Source organism: Vombatus ursinus, unplaced genomic scaffold (assembly GCF_900497805.2).
Source record: "Vombatus ursinus unplaced genomic scaffold, bare-nosed wombat genome assembly UNPS02014774.1, whole genome shotgun sequence".
In the NCBI taxonomy this organism is placed as follows: Eukaryota; Metazoa; Chordata; class Mammalia; order Diprotodontia; family Vombatidae; genus Vombatus; species Vombatus ursinus.
Window position 1 is genome coordinate 603,807 of NW_020954552.1, and position 18,344 is coordinate 622,150.

At 35.8% G+C, this 18,344-nt stretch overlaps 1 protein-coding gene across 3 annotated transcripts in view; it reads left to right on the forward strand.

Moving 5' to 3' along the window:
* The window catches only part of KIAA0825 (KIAA0825 ortholog), a 523,337-nt gene that overhangs the window by 245,891 nt on the left and 259,102 nt on the right, over positions 1 to 18,344 (forward strand). For all 3 annotated transcript variants that reach the window (XM_027864280.1, XM_027864281.1, XM_027864282.1), the window contains 4 exons: positions 742 to 1,150; positions 5,171 to 5,330; positions 10,767 to 10,925; positions 12,995 to 13,089. In XM_027864280.1, the coding sequence (XP_027720081.1) occupies positions 742 to 1,150; positions 5,171 to 5,330; positions 10,767 to 10,925; positions 12,995 to 13,089 (823 nt within the window). The remainder of the gene's footprint in view (positions 1 to 741; positions 1,151 to 5,170; positions 5,331 to 10,766; positions 10,926 to 12,994; positions 13,090 to 18,344) is intronic.

Here is an 18,344-nt window from a genome sequence, read left to right on the forward strand (position 1 = left end):
AGGTATGGGGCAGAGAAGGAAGGAGGAATCAAAAGGCCTTGGGGAGCTGGTTTTGGGGGAAAGTTCATGAACTTACTTTAAGATATGTTGAGTCTTTAAGGTCATTCAAATAGAGGTATTCAATAGGAAATTGAAGATGGTTAGGAAAGGGATTTGGGCCAAACTTTGGGAGTTGTCAGCTCAGGTGATAGTTACATTTATGATGAAGACTGAGATCTTTGAGGAAATGAATTTAGGGAGAGAAATTTAAGGTTAAGAACTGGGTTAGTATGAGGAGGAAATCTGTGGGTGGACTTGGGGGTGATGCAATGAAGAGGAAATGGCAAAGAAAAATAGTTATAGGGGTAGGAAGTAATCCAGGAGAGGATGTATTGTAGACATCAAGAGACCAGTAAGGTGGTCAGTCAGTGAGAATGAAAACTAAGGAAAGCCATTGCATTTCTTTTTGGGAGTCATTGGGGACCTTAATAATGTGGCTCAAAGCAAAAGCCTTAATTCCGAATTTTCATGCCTTTCTTTGTTCCAGAACAATGCTTAAATCTAAATTCTTGGATTGAAACGTGGTATAGTACAGTAGAGGACCAGATAGAGTACCTACTGTCTGAAGATGTCAGGCACTTTATCTTCCCAACAATTTTCTCCACAAAAATTAAACATCCCCCCATACAACACTCCAAACAGCACAGTGATAGAACTGGAATGTTAGTGTTAATCATACCTTTGCTTCCTTTTTTTCCCCAGGCTTCACAAGGTTTGCTGCTCAGGCGGTATCTATTGTAATCAGCGAGTTACCCACCGTGATTGCATGTTTGCCTCCCCCAATTAAGTACTTCTTTTTTCTGTCTGAGAGAAAAATGTCAAAAAACTTTGTTGAATTGAAGAAAACTGGTCTGCTTGTCTGGAACCTGATTGTAATTATACGTCGGATAGTTGAGGATGGAAACACCTTGGAATTATTAACGGGTTCCTTGCTTGACAGTTGGAGTCAAGAGAAACTCGGTTTAGTTTGTGTGTGTTTAGAAAGCATTATGGGAAAGCAGAAAAGTAGCCCTAATCAAGTGACCCAGCGGGTTATACACAGAATTGAGCAGCAAAAACCAAACTGGATTGAAAGCCAGTTGCTGAAAGCAAGAAAATTGAGCACAGAATGGTAAGCAGCATGTGATATTTTCCAATGATGTTTTTCTTTCAGCGGGCTTATTCAAACACATTCACAATGGGAGCTTACAAACAAACAAAAACTGTGGTCACATGGGCAGGAACAGTAATTTTTCTAATTTAATTTTTCACTCGGGGAATTTTGTTCAGCAAAGAAAAGATAAGCTATTCCTTAAAAACTAGACTGATAGAAAGACCTTGCCTTAAAATTTGAAATACAGCTAATACAGTGAAACAAGAGGCTTGTTTAGTCATCACCTTAAGACTTCTGATTTAAAAGGTAGACTGGGAGATTACTGGGGAGAATTCAGAGAGCCAGAGAATTCAGTTTTGATCTTTTCCATTGTGCCAACAATAACAGTTTACTAAATAAATTGTGATGTGGAGATTGAATTAACAAGACAATGGATATAAAGGACCTTTTCTTGCTTTCTCTGCTCCCAATTTAAGGGGAAAAAATACTTTTCATCTGGTAACATGAGAGTCCTAGAGGGAGACTGGGCATATCAGACTAGGGCAATAAATGAATCTGTCTTTTTGCATGAAAAAATCAACTTTCCCATAGATTTGCTACCAAGGCTAAATGGTTTATACCATTATGAGGATTTTTAAGGCTGCTTGGCATATTTAAATATGCAAGTAGAGTTCTCTTGAATTAAAAGTAACCTTCCATTTTAGAATTATGTGACAGGAAGTCTCACTTCTGAAAAATGCTTTCCAACATATAGATTATGACATTCCTGCCAATAACAAGCATGCAGGATGAGTGCCCAGGAGTTCTTACTACTGAATAAACCTGTTGATTACAAAAAACAAAACTGCCTTCACCCACCCCCAATCTGTACTGATGCTCTTCTAAAGCATACTTGGACGAATTTTATACATATCCCTAGCACTGACCTGTATGAAACCATAGAAAGTGAGTTGGAAAAAGGTTAACATTAATATTTGTGGAAGTTATTTCTGATGTTATATGTTCCATTTATAAAAATAACTTGTAGGCACTTTGTGTTTATTGGTTACCTTTGGTTATTGTTGGTAACAATATATGATTAAATTTACCCAATGAGATGTGATATTTTTATTAGTACAGGCACACTAAGGTGTAGGAATTGGTTTCTAGGAATGATGGATTGGTGGGAGTAACAATAGTGGTGGTGTCAAGTAATAGCTTATTAACATTGACAGTGACCTTCTTAATCTTTACATTTGTATTGAATACCAATTTACAAGCTCACATTCAGTGTCTAAAAGATTAAACTTAAATGTCATTATCCATAGTGGTAGATATAAAGAGAAAAACAGAAGAGTAAAAAAAAATGGCAGCTCTGATTATGGTTATATAGTAAAATGTATAATATACCTAATTTTAAGGATCCCCTTTTAAGCAATGTCAGTTTAAGGCCATTGTCTTGCTAAAGGACTAGAGTCAGTCACAGGAATGTCCTCTTATGACATTATTTCCTTAGATTTGAATTTTAATTCAATTTCACAAACACTATCACCCCTACTGAAGGTATCAAGGTATCATACTATAGACAGTAATCTTTTTTTTTCTTAATTTGACTGCTAAGTGATTAGCCTAAGGATATTTAATGGCCTTATAGCATACATCAAAAAAAAAAAAAAAATAGAAACTCTTATGTTTCAGGTGGTTTTTTTTAATGTTTTCCTAAGATTCTGAATAATTAAATCATTAACACTATTTATTAAATAAAACTGTGATACACAACTATCCAGTTGTAACATTGCTTATACTTACTTGAAAATGTTAAATTTGACCATTTTTTTAGTTTGCTTTGGGTAACAAACCATTTGTAAATATTTTTTATTTGCTCTGTAGTAATGTTTCTTCAGGTCTTTGATTTGGATTGATTATTTGATGTACAAATGAACTTCTACTTCCAAGTGTCCCCCATAGTTTAATGATACATTAGTCTATGAATATATCAATAAAGGAAAACACACAACATATAGCTCTATAGATAGTATCCTACATAGTAACTGCTTTTCATAGAATAAACATGGGGATATAATAATAAAAACAAAAGCAAATAATGCTTTTGTTATAATCAATTAAATAATTTGGTTTTCCATCCAGGTTATTACATTTGATTGATATAATGTCACTTAACTAGATTTTTCCCAATTATTGTGCCCAGATTTAACTTTGATTTTATGGAAATTGCAAAAATAGCTGCAGTGGAAAAGGTGGCAGCTATATGCATTGCCTGTCTCGTATACTGCCTGAAAGCATTACTATTCATTAAAATAACCTTCACTTTCTAGTAACACTCAAGCTGTAAACAGTCAACTTAGATTCTGGAGAACACACAGCCCAAAAAGTAAAGAAATGTCCGTCTTTGCAAAGTAATTTGTCGAGTTGAAGATTATTGTTTTTCATCATGGTGACCCTGACTTGGCTGGCTGGCTGCATATACAGATTAAGATGAATGCAGTTATTCCTTGGCTGAGGTCTGCCTCTTTCAGGGCACATTCTCCCTAATGACATGATTGATAGGCAGTCCCAAATCCAGAGAGGAACTCATTAATCATAGCACTGACTGAATCCAATCATCTGCTTCACCTGCACAGTGATGGACAAGAAAGGATACAATTCGGGGGCTGACACTGAGACAGTCCTTTGTCAGGGGGCCCCAGCTTTTCCAATGTCAACCTCTAAGAAGCCCAGCGAGAAATTTAGCTTGCAACCTGTATGCAGTTTCAAAAGGATATTCTCAAACTATTCTCTTATTATTTTTTAAAAGTCTTTCATTGGAAGCTGTCTGTAAAATATATCAGTAAAAATGGAACATCATTTGCTTTTTAGTAAAGAAGATTGCAGCTTATGTAATTTTCAAACTGTTTATCCTCAAGTATATTTTGAAGCTACATGTGGAAGTAATAGCAGCTTTAACTCCCAGCAGCTGGGTATCATTTGACTGCACCTTCAGGTCAACATCCCCAACTCTGGGCTGAACTAATTTTATAATGGTAGCACAAATTCAGTAACAAGCTCTGCAGTGTACAGCTGATTACACCACAGTAAATTTCACTTAGACCAGGAAACAATCGAAAATCATGAATTTCCTCGAGAATGCTTAGCTTTCTAAAGCTCAACACAAGCCCAATAACAAATGAGGCAAGAAAATTAGATTTGAATTTATGAGGTACAGATCTGGATCAGGTATTTCTTTCTTTCTTTTTTTTTTTTTTTGAGACCTGTGGTTTCAGGTTTTCGAGGCTTCCTTTACCAGGTAGTTGGAAAAATGTGTAGAGGGTGTATTTTTAAATGAAATAGAAATAAGTGGATGTCCATAAAAACAATACATTTTAGTACTGTTTAATACACTAGTGCTCACTTTGTGGTATTTAGGAAGGTGGAAGTTGATCCTCATTTGAAAAATACTCATTGTTATTAATTCTGTGGATGTCTTACACAGAAGAAACCAGAGAGGAGCACACATTTTTCAAAGGCAACAAGTGTCAAAAGGTCAATTTTAAATACCCAAGTGGTAAAGCATTCAGCTGTAAAGCTCCTAACCTATATTTAATATAATAGGTTCCCTGTTAGATATTTTAATTAAAGTTAAATGTGTTCAGTTACAGTAGAGAGGAAAGAATATACAAAGTGAGGAATTCTAAGGCTTTCTGGTATCAGAGATACTTTCTGTCTCCAAAGAGAAAGTAAAATGATTTCTTCATGTTTTCATCTTATGATCATGACAATTTCAACAGTTGCAATAATGTGAAAATGATTGATGCATGGGAGATAGATGCAATAAAGCAATAATTAAAAAAAAAACTATTCAGTTTCTAAAATGCTTTCTTGTGCTTGCCCCTAGAATGTCCATGTAAACAGTCACACTTTGGGAAGCTTTAACCTCTGCAAACTGTCTGGCTAGATATTGCAACCTTAGATTTATATTGAATCTCTTGATTTATATCGGCTCTCATTTTTCCATCTTGGCAATTCTTCATTAGTGTTATTAATATATTTTCTTTATTCTAGTGTTCTTATGATGGTAGAAGAAGACACAGCCTTAGAAGAAGGAGGTATTGCTCTTGAATTGACTGAGCAGAAAATAAACATGATGGTCCTGGATATCTGCCACAAACCAGGTGGCAGTGAGTACCTGAGGCAAATTTATCACGTCATCCGGCTCAATGAGGTAGGGAAACGGCCTTTTTACCGAGCAATTAGGTGTGTACTGGCCTGAGGCAGCGTCTGCTGGCAGCTAAGGGTTAGTCAAGGAGGTGATAATGCTTCTTAAAGTCAATACTAAACTCAATATTGCATTATAATAGAAACTATTCCATTTAGGCAAGTCTGCATTTGTGTAAGAAAAAAGCTGTGCAGAAACAATGTAGATTTCATTTATATACTTTGCACAATAATATGGCTCATAAACTCAATTCAGATCTGCATTGTATAGTCTGGAGATTTATTTTTCAAGTTTAGTTTACTCTGCCTGTGCTAAAATCTGAAATTTGTGCAAGGAGAAATTTTCTTGAGCAATGCATAGCTATCCTAGTGGAGAAAATACTCTAGTGATGAGGTTATGGGTTGGTTTTGTTTTGGGTTTTTTTAAGATTAAAACATAGTTTACTAATTCAGAATGTTACTATTTTAAATACTTTCATTTTGGGGAGCAGCTAGGTCCTCTAATGAGAATTCACTAATGAATGAACACTGGTTGAAACTGATCGATCATGTGCTGCTTGTCAGCCCGAGCTTAGCTGTAGGAGGTCTCTGACCATGGGCTAGACTAGGCTACTGTTGTTCATCCTTCCTTCCCAAAAAGGGATTTAGAAAGGCCAAGGTCAATCAAGGTCTGTTTAGTAATAATGAACATAGTGGCAGATATCTCAATGCAATTATCATTTACTTGAAATAATTACAGATTTCAAATTTGGCCGTGTGTATCTGAATTGTGTGGTCTTTATCTTTAATGTGTCTCATATATTTGAAGTGTATGTGCATTAATACCGCTGCGCTTTAAGATTCTGTGTTTTCAAAGATATTGGTCTCCTAACGTCATGTCTTAGTAGATTGTGTTTGTGAGTTGCTGTAGCTAAAAAATTCACGTGGCCAATTTGGCTTTCCAGATTTAGCTAGCTTGGTTCTTGGGTGACAGACATGTAACGTCATGCTGATTTCATGTTCCAAACTCTTATGGGTTGGTGAGAGCTGATGGAACTTGTACTCCACTGTCAGTCTTCAAGAACCCAAGGTCTCATTCATGCCATAATCCGGCGTTGGAGAAGGACTTTGGTGGAACATGTATGATATATAAACTTTCATTAGTATCTGAAAAGTTTGGCATATATATATATATATATATATCCTAGTTTGCCTATATGGCATTTCTGACTTCAAATTCATTTTTCTTTTCACTCCATTACACTCCCATGCTTCATACTGTTTCCTCACTTTGGGTAAGACCACCAAGGAGAAAAGGCAGAGAATGGGTGTTTAGTGGAATGAATACTGGTTCTGGAATTAGAGATCCTGGATTCAAATGCTACCTCTGTTGTTTACTCCTTGTGTGAAGTCACTTAACCTCTCTAGGCCTCATTTTTCATTTTTGTAAAATAAGAGAGTTAGAGGACATGACATCTGAAGTCCCTTCCAGCTCTAAATCTATGACCTAAGAAGTCAATAGTGTCAATAGTGGACATGAGTTAACGTAGCTGATAGGGGACTAGGATGTGATAAAAACTTTAGCAATAGGAAGAAGTCTTTAGAAATGATAACAGGTTGTTTTTTCATTGTTGTTTTTTAGCAAATGCATGACACAAAAAATAATAACATTTCAGAACTAGAAAATATTATTTAAAGATCAACATGACAACAGACTGCAGGATTTACTGAGAAGCAGGAAAAAAAAAAAAACAGCCTAAAATCTATTATGAAAGAGGATAGCTAAAAGTTTGCTGTAAAAATCCAGGTATTAAGTGATGAGAACCTAACATAGCATGATGGCACTAGAGATAGAGAGGAAAGGCTGTATTTGAATAACAGTTTAGTGACTGGAAGTGAAAAAGAGAAAATGGTGTTAACCATGGAGAGAGTTAGGTAACTTGTGATAGGTATGAGATGGAAGATAAGAAATTCAGTTTTGAATTTACTGAACTTAAGCTTATAGAAATATAATCAGATGGAAAAATATAGCAGGCAATTATATATGTATATACATCTGTGTGTGTGTGTGTGTGTGTGTGTTATATGACTAGGCTCAGGCAATAGGACAGGACTGGAGATACAGACTTCTTGGTTTTCAGTAGAGTGGTGATACTTGAAGATAGGAGAATGCTGGAGCAAAGAGAATAAAGTAATTTACTGAATTTAGCAATTGGGATTAGTGACTTTCAGCAAAGCAATTCCTCTTTTCTTTGGTGGGGACAGAAGCCAGATTTCATTAATTCAGAAAGAAAATATGTATAAACAGATTTTATAAGCAAAAATGAAATAATGATTCAGGGTGGGGCATGGTCTTTTATGTCTGTTTTACTTTAATCATGATACAGTAAAGTTAGTCCCCATTCACTAGTCTTTTTTTCTCCTAGTAAGAAACCCCTATGTTGCTAGTTATCATATACTCTTTATTCAGAGCCCTTATGTACACAGGTACTAAGAGAGGTAACTCCAAAACCCACTGAAGCTGTTGCTGAAGTAATAGTTCCCAAATGTTCCAAATTATTGGAGACCCTTAAAATTTCTGTTAGCACATTTATAATCTGAACTTTGAGGTACAGAGCAATAATATGCATCATTCTACGATCTCAAAGCATTAGAGGCAACATAGATTAGTGAAAAGCATCCTAGGCCAGAGAGTCAAGAAACCGTAGCTTTTACTGAAAATCAACATCTATGAGGACCTGGATGGGTGAGTCAGTTAATCTCTCTCATCCCCAGGTACCTCATCTGTAAAATGGGAGAAGTGGCAGACTAGATTATCTCTAAGGTTTAAGCTAAAATTCATGAATTCATTAATCTCTTCGGAAATACTACGGTGTTAAAAACATTCTTTAATAAATCAGAAAAGATCAGGAGGACCTGAGTTCAAATCCGGCCTCAGACAAATAACACTTACTAGCTGTGTGACCCTGGGCAAGTCACTTAACCCCCATTGCCAAACCAAAAATAAATAAATAAATAAAATAAATCAGAAAAGAGATATTGAAATACATTTGTTATGAAATGATCTGATTTTGTATTGCTTATGTTTTGTTTTTATTCATTATGCTTCAGAGCACTGAAATTGAAGTTAGATTTTAATCCTGATACTGTCACTACTTAGGTGACCTGGAGCAAGTTACTCTTTAGGCCTAATTTGTAAAATGAGGCATTGGACTAGAAGATGGCTAGGCCATTTTCAGCTCTGAAGGCTATGATTCTATGAGAAACATACCAGTATAATGGATCAGGTTTTTTTTTTTTTTACTCTATTACTTGTGAAAATGATTGGTGCCATGAAATGAATTGATTTACCTGATGCCACCAGTGAGTTATAGGATTAGAATTCATTGCCTAGAACTTGTACTAGACCTTGGTATTTTTCAGTCTGCTACATATAAATATGCTTTGGGATTATCTGTTGTAATTAGTTCTGCATAAAAGCGTTTATGATATAGAATTTGAGCAGACTCTGATGTCAGTACTTCAGGGATTTGTCATTTCCTTGGTCTGGGTACTCCCTTCACTAACATGGAGGATAACCACTCTGTAAAATGGTAGATGATCTTTGAGAGTTGCCATAGTCAAAAAATTAATCACTCTATGGTCAACCTGGTAAAGAGGTTGTCTAGACTTTGGTAGGTTGGTCCTTGGGCAATGAGCTTTTAAGAAATCCTTGACATGATAAGGCATCAAAATAGTATTTTTATAAAAATAGTGTACTACTCCCATTAAAATATCAATGTTTTGTCTTAGACATAAAGGTTAATATCATAAGCAAATTAAAGGAACAGGGAAAAATTTACTTGTTAGATCTATAGATAAGGGAAGAGTTTATGACCAAACAAGAGACACAGAGGATCATGGGAAGTATAATGGATAATTTTGATTACATGAAATAAAAAAAAAAGTTTGTACTAACAAAACCAGTGCAGCCAAAATTAGAAGGAAAGCAGGAAACGGTGGAGGGGTGGGGGGAAGTTTACAAGTTCCTCTCATGTAGACCTTATTTCTCAAGTATATAGTTTACTGAATCAAATTTATAAACATAAAAGCCATTCCCTAATTAATAAATGGTTAAAGGATATAAACAGGCAGTTTTCAGAAAAAGAAATCAGAGCTATCTGTAGTTATATGGAAAATGTTCTAAATCACTAATTCTTAAGAGAAATGCAAATTAAAATAACTTTGAGGTGCCAACTCATAGCTATCAGATTGGCTGACATGACAGAAAAGGAAAATAACACGCTGGAGAGTATGTGGAAAAAGAGGGACATTAATGCAGCGATGGTGGAGTTGTGAACAGATCCAACCATTCTGAAGAACAATCTGAAACTATGCCCAAAGTACTATAAAAGTGCACATATCTTCTCACCCAGCCATACCACTCCACTATTAAGTCTATATCCCTAAGAGTTAAAAGAAAAAAAAATATTTATGGCAGCTCTTTTGGTGGTGGTAAAAAAAAAATGGAAACTGAGGAGATGCCCATCAATTGGAGAGTGGTTGAACAAGTTGTGTTATATAATTGTGGTGGAATACTATTGTGTTGTAAGACATGACAAGGTGGAATAGTTTCAGAGAAACTTACAAAGACTTAAATGAATTGATGCAAAGTGAAGTGAGCAGAACCAGAAGACTATATACAGTATCAGCAATATTGTAATAGTAATCAACTGTGAAAGACTTAGCTACTCTGATCACAATGATCACTAAGACTAGGCTACAGTGATTCTAGACAATTTGGAAAGACTCTTGTTGAAAAATGCTATCCACCTCCACAGAGAGAACTGATGAACTCAGAGTACAAATTGAAGCATAATTTTTCCACTTTGTTTTTCTTGCTTTTTTTTTTTTTGCAATATGTCATGCATGATTCCATATATATAATTGATATATGGCTTGCCCTCTCAATACATGGAGGAAGGGCTCAAGGGAGAGAGAATTTGGAACTCAAAATTTTAAAACATGCATGTTGAAAATAAATAATTAAAAATATATTAATGCTTACCACAGAACTGAACACATAATACTCATTCCTTAGATTATTTAGCTTTTGTTCTAATGTTGGCTATTGAACATCTGCCCCATATAATCCATAAGACAAAGCCTAGAAAAAGCTTCAAGTACAATTGAATCTAAAGAAATCAAATACTTTGAATAGTTTATTTCATGAAATTTAGTAATTGACCCTCACCACAGCATTTTAGGCTCAGTTATTTTTGATTGGTGCTGTTTAGTATAATAAATCCTCATCAGCACTGCATCTTCTGAAAATGAATTCTCTCTTGTGGTATTAACATATTGGAATCTCCAAGTGAATGCTAAGAAATGTGTGAAAAGAGTAAATACAGGTTTTGATCAGCTTGCTTTTAAAGAGAACATAGAGTAATAAGCATGCAAATTTGTTTTTTCCCCCCCCTTGAAGGAATATTTGAAAGAACAGCTGTTTTCTATGAATGTACCAGAGGAAAACACATTACCCACCAGACCTTTAAAATTGACCTTGAAGAGCCTGGAAAAGCTGCCTCCTGCCTTTAACCCTTTTCAGGTGTATGAGTGGTTTAGTGAAAAAATGCTGGATCAGGTATGTGGAGAGTAATTGTCGTTGAACAAAGATTGGGCATACAGCTATTATGTGCAAGGGTCTGGCAATGAATAGAAATGAAGATTAAAATGATAATTAAATATTTTAGTGGATCTGTGCCCACATTTATGTGGGGTGCTATCTCCAACAATACACATTGCAAGCTATCTATGCCATCTTTGAAAATTAAAACTATATATTCATTCCCCCCCATGTTATTTCATTGGTATAAGAAACCTTCCTTCTGGAAGGCAGCTAGGTGGTGCAGTGGATAAAGCTTAAGCCTTGGAGTCAGGAGGACCTGAATTCAAATCTAGCCTCAGACACTTCACAATTATTAGCTGTGTGACCTTGGGCCAGTCACTTAACCCCAATTGCCTCATCAAAAAGCAACAACAAAAAAAAAAGAAACCTTCCTTCTGTTAAGTATTTCATGTATATCTGTGTGTTTGTGTAGCTTGTTTGTAGTTATTTGTTTGGTTTTGTGTTTCCCATTAGATTGTAAGTTCCTTGAAGGCAGAGATAATCTTTTGTCTCTTTTTGTATCCCCAGTGCTTAGCACTGTGCTTGACACTTAGTTGGTGCTTAATAAATGTTTTTTAATTGACTATTGACTGTCCCAGGAACTTCACTTAGGTCATAAAATCAAGCCAGTCCTTTTAAATCATTGGTGTCTTGTAAATGACTGAATTATTCATTTTTGGTAGATAATATATAGTTTCACAAGTGTTTAAAAATAATCTTGACAATCTTCTTGAAAGCATATCGTAGAATTTGGCATAGACATTATTTACATAAGTGATCGTTTAAAATGAATGAATTTACTTTAAAAAAACTCAATATGGAAAACAATGCATGTTTAAATACATAGTTAATTATACCATCTCATAAAGATTATTTAAACCACACAGTCAGTGGTTATATTAAAATCATAACCCAAAATGCAGAAAAATGGCAGAAAAATGATGGCAACTTTGATTCCAGCTTAATTCACAATTTAGGTATCTCTTTCTGAAAGTCTCTTGACAAATCATTTGAACTGGCATGACAGAAAAAAAGGATTGCTTGACCTAGAGCTCTAATGAAAAAAATTTAAAACATTGTCCTAATTTGGGATGCAGATAATATTTTTATCATGCCTGTTACAGCTCTAGCCTACATTCATCAAAACTGTAGAATAAGACCTTCAGATGCTGACACCTCAGGGCAGAATTCTTCTACTGTATGACAGGATTGTAGGGCTCGATTAATCAGCAGGTGACAAAGGATAGTTCTTGTTGGAGTCTAAAAACTGGCCTAAACTGGTATTATTATCAGAACTGTTTGGTTTTCTAGAGCAGAGAGCTACTATAATAGTGGGAAACCAAACATGTTCTATCTGTACAAATTGACTTGATACCTCAGTCTATTGTATTTCAGATTGCATAAAATAATCTTAACCATTAAATTATTTCTTCATTTAAATAAACAATATCTTTTATCATATACTTTTACAAAGCTATTTTACATAGTCTTTGTCTCTATACTTGGATTTCAGATTATCTAATAAATTTTTAAAGGAAATTTTGTTCTTATTTTTGTAACTATCTGTTTACTGTATTTCCTTTTGCAAAATAGACAATACTAATATGGCACACTAATTAAGATATAGCATAAAGCCAGATTTCTAACTACTTCAAGTTTTTCTTGATAAAACTTTTTGCTGACACCAAAAAAAAATGTAAATTGGGAGGATACATTAAAAGTTGCCAGTTATTTTGCTTTTCAAGAGTCAACCTTTCAGAGAAAGTATTTGGGCAAAATGCCATTAACAGTTGAAAGAATAACAACTCAAAAATTGATTTATCTTTTCATAAATAATGGCTACATCCTCAAATGGATTTATAAATTAATTGCTGTCTTATTGGAATAAAAACCTTCTTCTGTGGGCATGATTGATATCATCTGTCTAAGTCCTTGTTCTAGACCCCCCTCCTTCTTAGTTAGTCTATCACAGCTGGAGCTTTAATTTACTGATCGTATTAACTCTGATTAATAACTAACAATAGCTTCTTCTCATATGTCAACAGTCAGCCATAACTAAATGGGACTGGAATTGGTCAAACTTGCTGCCAAGCTATCTGGGACTGAATATGACAACCTTCAGGGCACTGCTTAAGAACAGGTAATTTTTTAAAAGATTTTGAGGGAAGCCTTGTTGGGAAAATTGGTTCTTTGGTATTTAAGTATATTGCTAAAAACTTGTGATGGATAAGAAAAAATAATGTAGGGATTTTTAGAAATTTCAATAGTCAAAATTTGCTTCGGAAATAACTTGAAATGTTTTAACCCCCACCCATCAAGTATTTGCAGAGGTCTATTGGCATGCCGTAAGAATTTTCGTAAAGTGAAATTCTAATATATTTTATGCTAGTGGAATTTTATTGGAAATGCCAATAAGTTAGTTTAAGAGTGTCACTGAGAGTAATGTGCTTCATATCCCATTCAAATAGTATATCTACAAAGTGCTTGACAATCAAGTCACAGGAAAAGATATGGAAGTCAAAAGAACCCTATAGATAAAAGAACTTATAAAAGAAGATTTATTAAAATAAAGATATGTAGTCTAGTGTGGAAAACAAACATATTTACATTATTTTACTGGCACATACATTTTTTTCATGTTTTGTATCATTTCATGTAGAATTTCACACTTTAAAGTGCCCACCTTTAGTAAAAGAAATAGCATAGGCAGTGAGCACTTTGAAATAGGATTAAGACATATAAGTGAAATATAATACCTTCTAAAAGTCTTAGTATTTGGATATAATTCACAGATGGTTGATCCAGTGTCCTGCCTATCTGGTTTCCTGCTGCTGGTTATAAGAGGCAGCATGGTATATTAGGCAGAGCGCTGAATTTGAATATAAGATGTGAGTCTATTACTTATGAGCTTTATAACTATCTACTTCTTCATGTATAAAATGGGTATAATATTTTAAAAGGTATTTATTTTCAATGTCCATTTTAAAAAAAAATTTGAACTCCAAATTCTCTCCCTCCAGCCACTCTCTCGCCCATTGAGAAGGCAAGCAATATGATACAAAATGGGTATGATATAACTTGTACAAACTTCTTCATGGAAAATACTTTGAAAATTATAAATTGCTATAGAAGAACCATTCTTTGGAATATTGAATTTGTTTCTAGTTAGTCTACCATAAATTTATTTTAATTTTTTATTTTAAATTTATTTTATTTAGTCATTTTTTCTTTCAAAGGCATATTCATAAGACAACATAATGGAATTTTCAGATCATCTTTTACCATACTTCAATGCCCTTTGAAAAGCAGAACAGTGCTGATGAATTTCTGTAACTGCTGTTAAACTAGGAAAATTTAGAGTAGACTATTATTGCTTTTTTAGTCACCAGGGGGCGCTGTGGGTATTTGTCAAGTTGCCTATTCTTGGTCAGGACCCTGAGGATTCTGGGTCATCATGGACTCCTACATTAGGACAGATTCTGATGTCCATTAGGTGTATGTATCCACCAATCAAATCTCTCCAATGTGCCCCCACCCCCAATTCTTACTAGCTACTCACCTTCCAGTCTCTTGCTTGCTTTTATTCAGGTCACCTTTATCAAGTTCTTTATTCTAGAAAGTATTTAGTTAGAGTGGTAAAGGAACCATAAACATACTGATATCAGAACATTAATCATGACTATTCCAGACTGTGACTTTGATTTAGCCCATTCCACCCCCTGTATGCATCATGGAAGACAAAGAAGCTGGAGATGCAGTTTTTAGTCTCTTGTATCTGGAGCTTTGCAAAAAGCAATTTGCTCATGTCCACGAGCAGTCCTTTAGCTGCCTTGTTACCTGAGCACAGGGGTGCCTCAGGGTTTCTCTTGTGTGCTGCATTATTAGCAGGTGTGAAGGAGAAGTGACCAACATCAGTATCACCTTCCTTCACTTTTTGGCTCATCTCCCCAACCTGGGGTCAAGTTCCAGTATTTATTTATACCTTTGCCTCCAAACCCCTTTTTCCAGCTATCTTCAAGGGCACCACCTTTCTTCCAGTCACCCAGGCTTGCATCTCCTGGCTCGCACTCGTCCCTCATATCTGCTGTTATCAAGCCTCGTCTTTTCTACCTTCACGGTGTCACTGGTATAAATCCATTTCTCTCCACTTACCCAGTCACCGTCTTAGTCCAGGCTCTCATTACCTCTTGCCAGGACTATTGCAATAACCTTCAAACTGATCTTTCTGCCTTTTCTCCACCACAATCCATCCTCCTCTCAACTTCCAAATTGATTTTCCTTAAGCATAGATCTGATTATGTCACCACCATCCCCCACCCAACTCAATGAACTAAACAATTAATGTTCACATATTATTAGTATGTTTAAGTTTCCTTTACTACTCTAATACTTTCTAAAATAATGAACAGGATAGAAGTGATGTGAAAAAGTGTGTGCAAGGAGCTGGAAGGAAGGGTAAATGGGAAAAACTATTGGAAAGACCAGATTGTTGAACACATACATCTTTTGATTGACATCAGAAGCTGTCCTAATGTAGGAGCCAATGAGAACCAGCCTCTCTTAATTTCAGGGTCAAATACAAAATCCTTTTTTTGTCATTTAAAGCCTTTTACAACCTGGTCCCTTCCTACATTTCTGGTAGTCTTTCAATTTACTCCCGTCTTTGATTCCTATGATGCTTCTCCACTGGCCTGCTTATTTTTTTGCTGGCTTCCTTCAAGTCTAAGCTAAAATTCCACCTTCTACAAGAAGGCTTTCTGGCTCTCCCTTAATCCTCTGTTGATTGTTTTTAGTTTATCTTGTGTATATCTTGTATATACAGTTATCTGCATATTGTCTCCCCCATTACCTTGTGAGCTCCTTCAGACAGGGACCATCTTTTACCTTTCTTGGTATCCTCAGCACCACACTGTGTCTGGTACATAGTAGGAGCTCAAAAATGCTCATTGACTGACTGACAGTTCATCTTCTAAGTACACTGGCTGTTCTCCATGTCTGGAATACATATTTCCTCTACTCAGCCTCCTAGCTTCTCCTAGCTTCCCAACTTCCTTCAAGGATCAGCTCAAATCCCACCTTCTGCAGAAGGCCTTAACTAGTCTGCCATCATCTTACAACCCCCCTAAAGTAGGCTATTTATCTGAAGTCTAACCTAGATAAGTTGCTGGAAGGGGATAGTTGGGTTGCTCAGTCTCAACTGCCATATCTTTCCTCTCTTTCAGTATTTTCCCTTTCTTGCATCTCAACCTCCTTATTGGTGAACTGTATCCCCGGATGAACTCATCACCACGTTGGGTAGCAACACATTCCCTAAACTGTGTCATCAAAATCATATAACAATTTTTATTTGTTAAGATGCATTTGCAGATAAAATACTATGATAAAAAATGACTGTTCTCTACCCATGGAGCAGAAAAGAAAGAAAAAATTGCCATAAAACTTATTAAGGTAGTATACTCTAGTGCAATGTTTCCCAACCCTTTTTATTCTTTGACACACTAGGAGATGGGTTGTTTTCAGTAAAAGCTTAATGATGATGTTGAAGTGAAAAGGGACCTTGATTATCATCTTACCCAACCCAATCAGTCTTAATTCCACAGTCTGAATAAGAACAAGACCCAGAAAGGTGAAGAGATTTGTCCAAGATCACACAGGTAGAAAGTAGCAGAAGTGGGATCCACTCACACATTCTTTGATTAGAAGTCCAACAAGTGTTCTTTCCAACAGACCATACTGCTTAATTCAGTTCAGTTCAGCACCCATTTATTAAATACCTACTTCTTCCTGCAAGTCACTCCTATGAGTGCAAGGGAGACTAAGTTCTGTTTGAGACAGAATCTATTCCCGAAGTGCTTACAATTTAATAAAAGTAAAATAATTAAAATAAAAAGGAAGAAAAAGGCAAATAGAGAAGGACAGAGGAAAAAAGGAAGCATAAAAAAGTGAGGAGAAAGAGGAAATAAAGGAGAAAAGTTTTTAGAAAAGTGAGTAGGGAAAGAGAAAGCAAAAAGATGGCTAAATCTGTGCTTTTAAGTTGTTAAATAGTTTGTGAGAGTTAGTTTCTATATAAATAGCTCAGGTTTAATGACAAGAATAGCTATATCCTTTTAGGAATTCTGGGCCTACCCTCATCTTTAAGAATATTACTTGTTGGGGCAGCTAGGTGGCGCAGTGGATAGAACACCAGCCCTGGAGTCAGGAGGACCTGAGTTCAAATTCAACCTCAGACATGTAACACTTAATTAGCTACATGACTCTGGGCAAATCACTTAACCCCAATTGCCTCACCAAAATGTATGTGTGTGTGTGTGTGTGTGTGTGTGTGTGTGTGTATTACAAATTAAAGAATTGTAGCTAATCCAGTATTGTCTTTAAGGTGACTTCTGGGGCTGATTCCGTTGGCATCCCTCCAATCCTTTTCACTCCCATTTAATCACTTGATAAGGTTTTTCATGTCTACCCCTACAAAATCTCTCAAATCATCCCTCTTCTCTGTAGCTACATCACCACCACCAAATGCAGGCACTTGTTGTCTCTTATCTGTACTCTTGTAATAGTCTCCTAATGGATCTATCTGCCTCCAGTCTTTCCCCTGCTTAATCACATCCTCCACATAGCTACCAAATTGATATTGATGAAACGTAGACTTGACTATGTCACTCCCCTACTCAAAAATATTCAGTAGCTCCCTATTGCCTCTAGGATAAAAGACAAAAATCTCAACCTGGTGTTTTAAGTCCTTCACAATTTAGTTCTCACCTACCTTTCTAGCCTTATTTCAAATTATTCCACTTCATACACTCTCCATTCTGATTAAACCAGCCTGCTGGTTCCCCCAAAATGACATTTCACCTTTCACCTCTGTGTCTTTGTGTAGTTGTTCCTCATGCCTGGAATGCACTCCTTCCTTACCTCACTCCCCCACCCCCATCTTCCTTCAAAGCACAGTTCAGGTGCCTCCTCCTCCTTGATACCTTTTCTGATCTCCCCTTCCCTAACCCCACCCACTCCCACCCCCAGGACTTTCTTCTACCTGTTGAGATTATGTTACATTACTATGTGTTTTCTTATCTTTGTACATGTTATAATTAACTACACAGTCAAATATTCCTGAAGATCAGGGACCATTTCATTGTTGTTTTTGCACATAATAAGGACATAATGAATTTAATTGGAGATCATCTAACTTGACCTCTCTTCCAGTGCAGCGGCCCCTTCAATAGCATCTTGGACAAATGCTCATCTAGCCTCTACTTGACTAGAAGAGACTGCTGACCCCCCAGTACACTAGATTACCTGCTTTTTTAAAAATAAAAATATTTGACAACCCAAACCTATTCAATTTAAAGGAACAGAATTACATTTCATTAATATGAAATGCAAGGAAACAGAAAA